Genomic DNA, 12,853 nt, shown 5'->3' on the forward strand with positions numbered 1-12,853 from the left:
CTATTGCTGCCATGAAGCACCGTGACCAAAAGCAAGTTGGGGAGGAAAGGGTTTATTTGGCTCACACTTCCACATCATAGTCCCTCACTGAGGGAAGTCGGGGCAGGAACTCAAGCAGGGCAGGAGTCTGGAGGAAGGAGCTGATGCAGAGGCCATGGAGGGGTGCTGCTTACTGGCTTGCTCCTCATGGCTTGCTAAGTCTGTACTCTAATAGAACCCAGGACCACCAGCCCAGGGATGGCCCCATCTACCATGGGCTAGACCCTCCCACATCAATCACTAATTAAGACAATTTTTCTCAATCGAGGTTCCCTCTTCTCCAGTGACTCCAGCTTGTGTTAAGCTGGCAGAAAACAAGCCAGCACACTTGTCTGACATGAACATCTCTCGTGTTACCTCCATGCTGGCACGGCAACACTCACCTGTCATCTCAGTCCTTGGCCTGCATAGCAAGACCCCGTCCCAGACAAGCAAAGCACCATTGTTCTCACCACCGTGGGTCTGTCTACAAACTCTTCATCCAGTCAATTGTAGCTAGAGTTTTCCTGCCTGGCCCACAGTCAGGACAAATCTCTCTCACCTGCCAGTCCCACAGCCTCAGACCCAACCAAGTAAACACAGAGACTTATATTGGTTACAAACTGTATGGCCGTGGCAGGCTTCTTGCTAACTGTTCTTACAGTTTAAATTAATCCATTTCCATTAATCTATACCTTGCCACGTGGCGCATGGCTTACCGGCGTCTTCACATGCTATTTGTCATTGTGGCGGCTGGCAGTGTCTCTCTGACTCAGCCTTCCACTTCCCAGCTTTATTCTCCTCCTTGTCCCGCCTATACTTCCTGCCTGGCCACTGGCCAATCAATGATTTATTTATTGACCAATCAGCAACACATTTGCCATACAGAACATCCCACAGCACTTCCCCTTTTCTTCTTTTTTTTTTTTCAAAAAGGAAGGTTTTAACCTTAACAAAGTAAAATTACATATAATTTGGGAATTTGGGTGTAGCTTCTCTTACTACTTCCTGCTGGAGGTGGGTGCTGTATCTTATGGGGACACAAAGAAAATTTTAGGATTATGGAGTAGTCCATGAGGGTGTATTGTCTGAGCCAGTTGCCTTCAAACCATTCTGGATGTTGGATCATCTGGGCCTTGGTGTCATCAGAGACCTTTCAGGGGGTCTTGGCTGGTCAAACCTGATGTATCTTAATCTGGAACAAGTCCATAGCCTCTGGCTTTCTGTGGGAACAAAAGCAGAGTCTCCTTTCCAAAGCAACACATCCTTATATCCAAATTTTGAAGTCAAGGTATCTTTAAAATATACATATTGGTTTACTCAACATCTTTTACAATCAAATGTTTTTCTGCAGTTAAAAATCCCAAAGACAACACAATCCAGATTCTCTGTGTAATATTCATCTTCATGTGGCTTATTTTTTATATTAATTTTACTGTCTCTTTAAAGACTTTATTTTTTAAAACTATGTATTTGTTTCCATAACTGTGTATATCACCTTTTATGTCTCTTTTAAGCCTACGTATATTTTACACACATTGTAAACTATTACATCTGAATCTGTCTTATTGTGAATCTATTGCCTTAAACTGCAGCAGCTGTGGCTGCTGCTCCGCCCACCTCAGCTTCCCATCATGGCTACGTTTAACACCAGCTCTGGGAGCCATCATGGGTCTATGCTTTTATCCAAGCAGCATGTAGCCCAGAAACCTCTTTTTTGGTTTTGTACTAGCAAAAGCTAAGTCCACCACGCAACTTAATGTGCCACTTGCAGAGGCCTCATTCCCGCCATACTGCAGGTCGAGCGCACGCTAGGAACCCACCAGTAGCTCAAACCGGCAACTGCCGCTCATTTGAGAGAGACAATTAGGAAGCTGTTTTTAGCTCCATTTTAGAATCTTTTCTCAGGCTTTAGGTGGAAACTCTTGCCAACATGTTGGGTGCCGGTCAATGGCTTGTCGGCTGACCTGTCTGTGAAAAGCAACTGGGATTGTGGTTTAAATGGAGAATCTAATGGGAAAAAAGATTTGAGTCTTCTGTGTCTCTTTATTTTTATTACACTTTATCTATTGTGGTTTATTTAGTATATGTGTGTGTGTGCATGCTTGTGTCGTGGTGTGAGTATGGAGGTCAAACAGCAACTTGGGGGATGCAGGTCTTTCCTTCCACCTTGAGGGTTACAAAGCTCAAACTTAAATTGCCAGGTTTGGCAGTAGGTGCCTGTCTTGGTTAGGGTTTCTATTGCTGTGAACAGACACCATGACCACAGCAGCTCTTGCAAAGGACAACATTTCATTGAGGTGGCGGCTTCCAGTGTCAGAAGTTTAGTCCATTATCATCATGATGGGGAGCCTGGCGGGCAGGCAGACATAGTACTGGGTAGGTCTTAAACAGAAGGCAACAGGAAGTGGACTATGTGTCATACTGAGCGAAGCTTGAACCAAAGAGACCTCAAAGCCCACCCCCCACAGCGACATGCTTCCTTCAAGGCCACACCCACTTCAACAAGGCCACACCTCTCAATAGTGCCACTTCCTTTGGGGGCTGTTTTCTCTCAATCCACCACAGTGCCTTTGGCCACTGAATCCATCTTGGCAGCTCTCTTCCATGTCTCTTCCTCCTGTAGGGCACAGAAGAATTTGCCTCTTGCTACTTGACAGTTATAAACCCAACAGGGCACACATGACTGGCACATCAGCATGTCTCCAGGGAAGGACCTGCCTGGGACAGTGAGGTCATGAAGAAAAGACAAACACAGAGGAATGCCGGACAGAAGGCTGGGACTTGGGTGGCCTAGGCTCTTGGCTAAAGAAGCCGCAGCCCTCTGGAAGCTCAGTGTGTTTATTACATAGAGTTGAACGCAGCTGGACACAGGAGACAGGGTTATTGCTTCCAGATAAACAAGGAGGTAGCTGGATCAAGGGGAGAGGTTTAGCTGTTCTCAGTAGGAGCAGCCTCTGTAGGGGAGCGGTCTTCAGGCCGTAAACATCTAATGGGGAGAAAACTACAGTAGACACCCATGTTCTGCACACACTGTCAATACTCACGGAGCCAGCTGAGGAAGTCCTTCCCATTTCCTTCTGATCCACACCCCAGCGGGGGAAGGCTTTGGCATTCCTCTATGGGTCTGAGGCTCTGGGGTCTTTGACCCGGCCGGCTCATATCAACACACACATTCACCCAGGATTTCACTCACCCAGGCTTTCTCTGCTCCCTATACGAGATCCCCTTCAGACACAGGCACTCAGCAGTCGGTGAAACAGAACTTACTACGCAGTGGATGAAAATGCTGCTGCCTGGCACAGATTCTCAGAGAACAAAACCAGATTGGCCTTTGGGGAGCTGCTTATTTGTTTACTGTTTTATTAGACAGGGTCTCACACTGGCCTTGAACTTGTATTACTGAGCATGACTATAAGCTCTTGGTCATCCCTGGCTCCATATTGGTTCTTAAATAATATTTTGGAATCAGCTTGTGTAACAAGGCTCGGAGACCTACCGGGCTATCTTAATATCAAGTGTGTCGAGCACAACTCAGCAGTTAGGGAGTTTCTAGGTAACTGTCTTACTTGGTTTGGGCCTGGAATATGTACTGCGTATGTGTCCATCATCATGAGAAGTGGCATGTCTGTGAAATGCACTTCTAGGCTGCCAGTTTCTCTCACCTTTGCCCTGATCTAAAAGAACATGGAACTGGAAGTCCTATTCAATGCTGGAGGCAAGGAAAAAAAAAAAGAAATAGAGTTCTGGTAGACTGGAAATGAAAATATAAAGATGTTTTCACTGATGAGCAAATATTGTAGAAAGTTGCAAAGAAACTGTGTAAGTCAGGACACACCTGTAATTCCCTAGCCTTTGGGAGATGGAAGCATGAAGATCAGGAGTCTACACAGGGAGTAACATAGAGAGTTCAAGGCTAGCCTGGGCAACATGAGCCCCTGTAACAAGAAAAACTATGGTAGCACAAATTAAAGATGTCGCTTATTTTTAAAAAAGAAGGAAAATATCAAGTGATCTGGAGCTGCTGCATGCCTTTAGGAAGTTTGCAGGATACAAAATAAGCAAGTAATGTATTTGTATATTCTAGTCATGAACAATCAAACAATTTACACTCTTGGTGAAAAACACAGTAGCCAGCACTAAAGCAGGCAGAAGGTGCACACTACTGTACGCTTTTTTATCCCAAACTAAAAATATACTGAAAGAAGGCAAAGCTCCGAATAGGTAGAGGTAAGTTCTCTTTCTAGCAAATCAAAAGATGTTCCATTGTTGAGTTCTGTTATCCCTCAAATTGACTTAAGTGTGTTAAATTATCATCTTAATAATATCTGCCTTATATTCCCTACAGCTTCTTTTAAAATAGAAATCAACGAGCTGGTTTTAAATTTGATATGGAACATCAGACTGCTAAAATAACTAACATAGTTCAGAAGTAAAAGAATAAAGTTGGACTAGCATAGCCTGATTTTTAAGACTTAGAATAAAACTATATGGTCACCAAATGAGTATAAAGATGGGGGTCGATATAAAGAGGGTCCAGTGAGGATGGGGAACCTAGAGATAGACCCATACATGAATGGTTGGCTCATTTCCAACCGTGGGAATATATTCAGTGAGTAAAAGTCTTTCCACTAAGTGGTGCTGAGCAGCTGGGCGCCTACCTTGCAAAATGACAAATTCCAGTCCAGTGTTCACTGTAAGCAAAAACAAGCTCAAATGGATTGTGCAACCTAAATATAAACCCAACACTGTAAGTCTTCCAGGAAAAAAAAAAAAGAAAAAAAAGAAAGAAAACCTTTGTGGTCCTTGAATGGGCAAAACTTTCTAGAATACAGAAATCATAAATCCCAGGAAGTTAATAAATTGAGTTTGTGTTTTAAAGTTTGCATGTTGATAAGGCAGTTAGTAGAGAGTCAAAGCATGGGATAAAATATTTTCACATCCCCAACAAAGTACTTCTTTCCAGAATATATAAAGAACTCTTGTAATCGATAATAAGAAAATAAACAACATACTTTTAAAGTGAGCAAATACGCTCTTCATCAAAGAAGAGATCAAAGTAACCAGTAACCCTGTGAAAAGATGGTCACTGTAGGTGGTCACTAGGGAAATGTCAGGTAAAAATGATGACTAGATGTACTGGGGTGGGATCTAGAGCAAGGAGACCTTTACACTATCCCACTGAGAACGTGATAGAGAGCAGAGGCTGAGTCCTCCCTTGAGTCAGCTTTGGGGTTTAGCTGGACTTTAGAAATGGCATTTCTTCTCACATACCCATGTGTTTTCATAGCTTTGATATCCTTCAGACTTGTTGGCCTTTATAATCAGAGATCAATAATAGATGTTGGCTGGGTGTGGTGGCACACACCTTTAATCCCAGCGCTTGGGAGTCAGAAGCAGGTGGGTTTCTGGGAGTTGAGGCCAGTCTGACCTACATAATGAATTCCATTTGTCTCAAACTAAATAAATAATCAGAGGTAATTTTATTTTGTGGTTCATATTTGGAACTCAATATCTTCACACTCTCTTTGAATGAAAACTTATGGTGTTCCTTTCTGTGAAGCATTTGAGTCTGTTTCCTGACTCAGTTTACCATGGTTGCAGCTGCCCACAGGATGAGTACCAATCTCTTTGCTATTCCCCCTCCACACACATGCATTCCTTTAACAGATGTGTGCCCACTTCAAACATGCACTCCGAATTCGGTGAACATCTTCCTGGCTGTTTCCTCTCGATAAACCCTGTCGGGTTATTCTAGCTAATTGGGTCTTTCCTTGCGTCTCTTACAGAGAATGAACATCGGTTTGCGGGCATTCTTGGTGATTGCTGACAGCTTACAACAGAAGGATGGTGAGCCGCCCATGCCAGTCACAGGAGCTGTGCTCCCGTCGGGAAACACCCTGAGAGTAAAGAAAACGTATTTGAGTAAGACGCTGACTGAAGAGGAAGCCAAAATGATAGGTGGGTAGGAGTCGTGAAAATCACTGTCAGGTCCTTGCTGGAAGTGAGAGGAACTCAGGGGGAAAAAAACAAAAAAAACCACCCAATCATTGCCAAGTAGCTGGTGAGACATTCCTGCACTGTTGTGTTGACGGATTCCTGCTGGGTTCTGACCCTGGAGCCATTTAAACTCTTTAGGACTTCCTGGTAAATATTTTGCCATTTAAATGTTGGCTTTCATCTGGGTTCTTGTAAACATCTAATATTGGTTATTGGTTACCTACATTGTACAGTAAGTTTCCAAGATATCTGTGTGTTTGGGCAAATAATCTTATTTATAATTTGTTCATTAATTCACTTTTGAAAGAAAATTTCTTCCTTTCTTTTTTCTTCTTTTTTTTTTTAAGTAACAATGGTCTAATTTGTATATTTGTATTGTAAGCATGCCAATTCCCACCAACACCTCAGGAGAATTTTTTCCTCTCTCTCTGATATTATCTTCCTGAATCCAAAGAGATTTTTTTTTCCACTTGTTTATTCCCTTTTAAGTACTCAGATTTAGAAACTATTCTAAACTGTGCTAAATAGTTCCTAAATTCCAAAGATGTGAGAGAAACAGATGCAGAACTCTTCACTGTGATGTCAGTTTTGTTGTGTTCAATGAGTTCAAAAGATTTCATGCGTGAGAACTGGCTATTGGTACTTATTTGGTTAAAGTATGATGTCGTTTTTGTTTGGTGTGTGTGTATATGTGTGTGTGTGTGTGTGTGTGTGTGTGTGTGTGTGTGTGTGTGTGTGTGTTGTCTTCTAACTATAGAACACTCATATCACATTCAATGGGAGCAATACATTTCCCTCATTTGAAAGTTTGTAAGTGAAGTCAATTTGTTTATTTTACTGTAGAATCTGCACATGCCCCTCAGAGAACAACATACATTTATTAAACTCTTAACCCCAAGTGAGAATTATCACTTATTCATGTAATCATTAATGCTGGTGGGTTTTCTTGTTAATCAGAAGCTTGAAAATTTAAAAGCAAAATTAATTACTTTAACTTTTATAGAAAATATTTCTCATTGAAATATTGGAATTAGGGAGACTGGAGAGTTGCCTCAGGGGTTAAGAGCACTGGCTGCTCTTACAGAGCATGCGGGGTGGATTCCCAGCACCCACGTGGCAGCTCACAACTATCTGTAACTGTAGTACATAGGACCCAGTGCCCTCTTCTGGCCTCCACGGGTACTGCACACATGCTACACATACATATATGCAGACAAAGCATTCCCATAAATAAACCACTTAAAATGTATTACAACTCTTATTAAGTGAGTTGAAAAATTATTTAGTGAATACCTGCAAAGTGCATGCCAGGGCAGCTGGAGCCAGACAGACAGAAAGGACACCACTCTCAGCCCTTCTGCTCAAGGAACTCCCAGGTGCAGAGGACCCTCCTGGAAGAGCAGTACTGTAGAGGTTGGATGGACCAGGGTATGACTCTTTGATATATTTAGTTAAAAGTGTGACTACCGCATGTTTTTCAGGAATGTCCTTGTATTACTCCCAAGTCCGCAAGGCTGTAGGCAACATCCTAAGGCACCTTGATAAAGAAGTGGGACGATGTATGATGCTGACCAATGTCCAGATGCTAAACAAAGAGCCGGAAGACATGATCACGTGAGTACCGCCAGGGAGGCTCGAGGAACTGGGGATCCAACTGGACATTCTTCTCTTCTCCTTGACTCAGGTTCTAAGGTAGTAAAATGTATGTATTGACGACATCTGCCTGAAAGCCAGTTCAAAGCTGAGGTTGGCCTATTTTAGTTATATCTTGAGTGCCATTAAGCCGGCAAGTTGGAAAATGGTGCTCACAGCTCATTACCGATCCATAAAAGGGCATTTTGTGGGTTTGTTTAAGACAGGGTTTCTCTGTGTAGCCCTGGCTGGCTTGGAATTCACTATGTAGACCAGGTTGGCCTCAAACGGACATTCTCCTGCCTCTGCCTCCTGAGTGCTGGGATTAAAGGCGTGTGCCACCACCGCCCGGCTCTTCCTTCCTTTTTTTAAGGAGAAACTTCAGGGAACCACACAAACATTTAGGAGAAGAGGGTAACGAGAAGATCATCTGGCCTGAGGGAGCGTTGGAGGCTGACTCACCACTCTCCCCGACCCTGAGCAGGGTGTTCACCGGATCATGGGGCCCTGAGCAGGGTGTTCACCGGATCATGGGGCCCTGAGCAGGGTGTTCACCGGATCATGGGGCCCTGAGCAGGGTGTTCACCGGGTCATGGCACACAGTGTTTTGCTTAATCCCCATTACTCATTTCTTTTGTGTCACATTTAAAAAATAAATAAAAATAAAAAGCTTGACAATGGTGGCACATACTTTTAATCCAAGCACTTAGGGGCAGAGGCAGGTGGATCTCTGTGAGTTTGAGGCCAGCCTGGTCTACAGAAAGAGTTCCAGGACAGCTGGGGCTACACAGAGAAACCCTGTCTCAAAAAACCAAACTAACTAAATAAATAAATAAGATAACTAATAATAAATTTTAACATCTGCTAATAAATTCCTTTTTAAAAAAATATATCCCTTTGGGAGACATTTAAATGCTCTTCATAAAATCCCATAGACCAAAGCCCATGTTAATAAAAAGAAGCCGGCTGGGTGGTTGTGGTACATGCCTTTAATCCTAGTACTCAGGAGGCAGAGGCAGGCGGATCTCTGTGAGTTCGAGGCCAGCCTGGTCTACAGAGTGAGATCCAGGACAGGCTCCAAAGCTACAGAGAAACCCTGTCTTGGAAAAAAAAAAAAATTAAAATAAAATAAAAATAAAATAAAAGAAGCCACACATCCATTTAGTTTCTAATCTGGGCTTGCTTTATCAATTGAAAAAGGATGTCAGAGTTCCCCCTTAGACTTTAGGCTAGGCAGAGTGTCTTCTGACAGGTAAGAAAAAGATCCCAGCTGTTGAAGACATCTGGTAGGCAAGCTAGGGGTACTGCATAGACACCTGACTGCTGCAGGTGCCGAGGGCCGAGGAGCCATGGTTATTGCCGTAACTGCGGCTAGCGAGGGTGTCATGTGACGGCGTCTCTGTTGGAGGCCACAGTGCACCCCCCTCCTCTCTGCTGTCTTCACGCAGCTCTTACGGAAGGTCCATGGGAAAGGAGAGGAAATTAGCCATGGCGGTCCACACGTGTGTTTGCTCTTCCTTCTGTGCAGATATCCAAGGGCTCGGCTTGACTCTATTCTTTGGTGTTTTCTTCACAGTGCTAGGCTGGGACCCAGGACCTTACACATGCCTGGCGAGGACACTGGTCACCGGGATGTACCCCAGCCCTACACTCATTTCTTTTTGTTTATTTTTATCGTGTGTGTGTGTGTGTGTGTGTGTGTGTGTGTGTGTGTGAGAGAGAGAGAGAGAGAGAGAGAGAGAGAGAGAGAGAGAGAGAGAGAGAGAGAAAGAGGGAGGGAGGGAGGGAGGGAGGGAGGGAGGGAGGGAGGGAGGGAGAGAACAAGAGGAGGCTTTTTTGTGATTCAGGTATTGAAAAGCAGTCCTTGGGAACTAGTCGCCATGAAATCCTACTGAATGGCCATCTTGTGATTAAGTGCTCTGGATGTCTGTGCTTTCAGAGATCTGGACCTTAGAACTACATCGCAACATTTTTTTTGTTTTGTTTTATTTTTAATTAGATTTATTCATTTTAATTTGTGGGTGAGTGTTTTGCCTGCATGCGCCGGTGTGCGCCTCATACGTGCTTGGCACCTGCAGATATTAGAAGAGGGCATCAGGTCCCCTGGAACTGGAGTTACAGATGGTTGCGAGCCACCATGCGGGCGCTGGGAATCAAACCTGGATCCTCCGCAAGGACAGCCAGTGCTCTAAACAGCTGAGCCACTTCTCCAGCCCCACATCTAGACTTTTACAAGCTCGCAGGCCTAATGAAGCTGTGAGGGATAAACATTTGAGAGTGACTGGGACCGGCACCAGGCTGTACTTGAAAGCTCTGCATTAGGCACTGGTTTTTGTTCGCATACTTAGTCACTTTGTATTGTTTTTTTAATTTTCATTATCTTTAGACTTGCTTCAATTTTGTCTTCAAATTCTAGGGGTGAAAGAAAGCCAAAAATCGATCTCTTCAGGACCTGCGTCGCTGCAATTCCTCGACTACTGCCCGATGGGATGTCCAAACTTGAACTTATTGACTTGCTGGCCAGGTGGGTGAGAACAGTCTTGGATGTTGGTCAGTCAGAATTGATTATAATCTTTTGTCACCATTCAAAAAATAGAATAGAGCGGTTGCTTTCAATTGATGGAGATTTCCTTCATAAGGTATTGTCCTAGGTCTTATGTGTGAACATGAATGAAGAACTTAGTTGTTTTTTTGTGTTTTAATAATGGGGCTTGAACCGAGGGACCACTCATGCTAGGTACATTCTCTGCTACTGAGATACATCCCCGACCCTCTCTTTAACTCTAATTTGAGACAGGACGTCACTCAGTCACCAGGCTAGTCTTAAATTACAGCCTTCCTGCCTCTACTTCCTGAGTAACTGGGACTACAGGTGTGGACCGAAGATCTGACTTCTAACTCTTTGAGATGTCTGATACTTTTTTCCATGCTCGAGGGCTTTAAAACAAACACAGAAGCCCAAGGGGTTGCTAACATCCCAATGGGTCTGCACAAATGGCGGGGAAGACCCTTGAGTTCAGTGGGTGAGGGGTCAACTGTGGACCGAGGAAGCCAGAGAATGAAAGGCAAACTTGAAAGGCATTGGAGAAAGATCAGTTCAGAAAGGTAGAGAGAAGGGCGTGACCTCGCTGTGAGAGTTCATCTGGGGCCTGACCCTCAGTTCAAGGTCCCTAGACTCTCTGATGAGGCCAACAGAAACAGTGATCCTAAATCTAACAATGGTTATCCTGAAAGCTACCCAAAATCACATGTGTTGTTCTTCCCATCCTCCACATGACTGCACAGCCCAACTATAACTTAAAAACTGTTTGCATTGAGTGAAAGTATCTCGTAGTTTGGGATACTTCCTCATCTCCTATGATCTGAAACTCCAGTTGACAACATGTGTCTTTTATTTATAATTTAAAAAAAAAATCAGCATAGGAGGCAAAATCATTGTCACTAGGATGCGGGGAGTGAGAAGGAGAATAAGAGTCATCATTGGATTGGGAAATGGGGGGGAAAAGGTAGGAACACCATTAATGAAAGGACATAGACATGCCTGGAGAGAAGGCATTTTAGCAGCAGGTGACGCCATTAATAAGCCATTTAGGGGGCTAGCAGGATGGCCTGGAGGGTGAAGGTGCTTGACAACCTGAGTTCAATCCTGAAGGTCTACATGGTAGAAGGAGAGAACGGACCCCTGACCACTCTCCTCTGACCTCCAGGCACATGCCATATCATATATGTGCCACACATGCATGCATATACAATAGATGTAATCTTAAAAATTACTCTCTTAGGATTGGAAATGTAAGCCCTTGGTTAAGAGTACTGATGATACTCTTGCAGAGGACTCAGGTTCAGTTCCCAGCACCCACCTGGCATCTCACAGCCCTCTGTAGCTCCAGTTCCAGGGGATCTGAGGCCCTTATCTGAATTCACCTGGCACCCACATGGTACCCAGTCGTACATGTAGGCAAAACATCCATATGCTTACAATCATGTGGGTGCTCTGAATCAAACCCAGATCCTCTGGAAGAGCAGCCAGTACTTTACCCATTGAGCCACCTCCCCAGACTCCTATAAATGTAAATATTTAAATATAAATATTTAAACGCCGTTTGAGGCATCTTAATCTGATAATGGTGGCAGAGAAGAAGTATTAGTGCCTACCCCCCTAGGGAAACCCTGAAACCTGAGGGTGTTCTGTCCCCTGGGATAGGAGCCTCAGTTTGTTTATTTAGATTCCAAGGGGACACGGTTCTCAGGCTAGAGAAGGAGGCAACCTTGGTTGTGTGCAGTTCATCTGTTTCCAGGCCACCTGTGGCATAAGAGCCAGAGGGCGTCAACAGAGGACTCAAACCAGCAGTCTCAGACAGAGAGGACCCTCTGGCTTTCTCACAATGGCTTTTACTGCCCAGTCCCCTTCCCACCCTCTTCCCATGCTCTAACGTAGGCGATGCTGAGTGTGAAGGCTACTGACGATCCGTGGCTTTCAAAACCGCTCTCCCAAGACTGGCTGTCCCAGGAAGCTTTCTTCCGTTCTAGCTTGTGTGTGTGTGTTACCTCTCATCGGTCACCGTAGCCTGCGTGTTGCTTGTATGAACAAGCTTCAAGGCCGTGGATTCTTCTTCTTTCTATCCCATGCTTCGGCGTTACTTTAAGAAGGATATGGGTTGGGGATAAAATGCAATATAAGGAGTTTGCCTCATGTGTGCAAGGCTCTGAGTTAATCCCCAGTCCCTCCAAAATTGTGTAAGGTTTAGACAATTACCAGCCTCGGCTTTGCTAAGGCCCGGCAAGCAGGGAGGCTGAGGCGAAGAGGGGGAAAGGGACCTGAATTAGGTGAGCTTCCAGTTCTGAGGAGACCCAGGAGGAACAGACTGTGAGTAACAGACACACTGATTGAGGGAAGAGAAGAGTGAGGAATGAAGAGATTGGGATCCTGTGAGGGTCATCCACTCAAATGGTCTCCTGGGATGAGAGCAGGGACTGAGAATGAAGAAAGTCTCAAATTCCAGAATGGCCCAGAAACACGAAGGAGTTGCCTGCCAGTTTGCTGTGGACCACAGTAGAGAGGTTGACAACAGGAAGTCAGGACATGGAGGGGGGTCAGGGGGGCTCAGGGATCAGGACCCTGAGGAATCAATAGCTAAGGCCCCCACCAACAGCCACATGGTCCACCAGAGAACAAGATGGCTGACAGAGGAAGCAGGATGGG

General features: G+C 44.5%; 1 protein-coding gene across 4 annotated transcripts in view; it reads left to right on the top strand.

Annotated features, from left to right (window-relative positions):
* Fry (FRY microtubule binding protein) overlaps positions 1-12,853 on the top strand; it is a 403,165-nt gene that overhangs the window by 265,765 nt on the left and 124,547 nt on the right. For all 4 annotated transcript variants that reach the window (XM_052754591.1, XM_052754592.1, XM_052754590.1 and 1 more), the window contains 3 exons: positions 5,808-5,979; positions 7,500-7,632; positions 10,067-10,174. In XM_052754591.1, the coding sequence (XP_052610551.1) occupies positions 5,808-5,979; positions 7,500-7,632; positions 10,067-10,174 (413 nt within the window). The remainder of the gene's footprint in view (positions 1-5,807; positions 5,980-7,499; positions 7,633-10,066; positions 10,175-12,853) is intronic.

Source organism: Peromyscus californicus, unplaced genomic scaffold (genome assembly GCF_007827085.1).
Source record: "Peromyscus californicus insignis strain IS unplaced genomic scaffold, ASM782708v3 Scaffold_2__1_contigs__length_46816999, whole genome shotgun sequence".
NCBI lineage: Eukaryota > Metazoa > Chordata > Mammalia > Rodentia > Cricetidae > Peromyscus > Peromyscus californicus.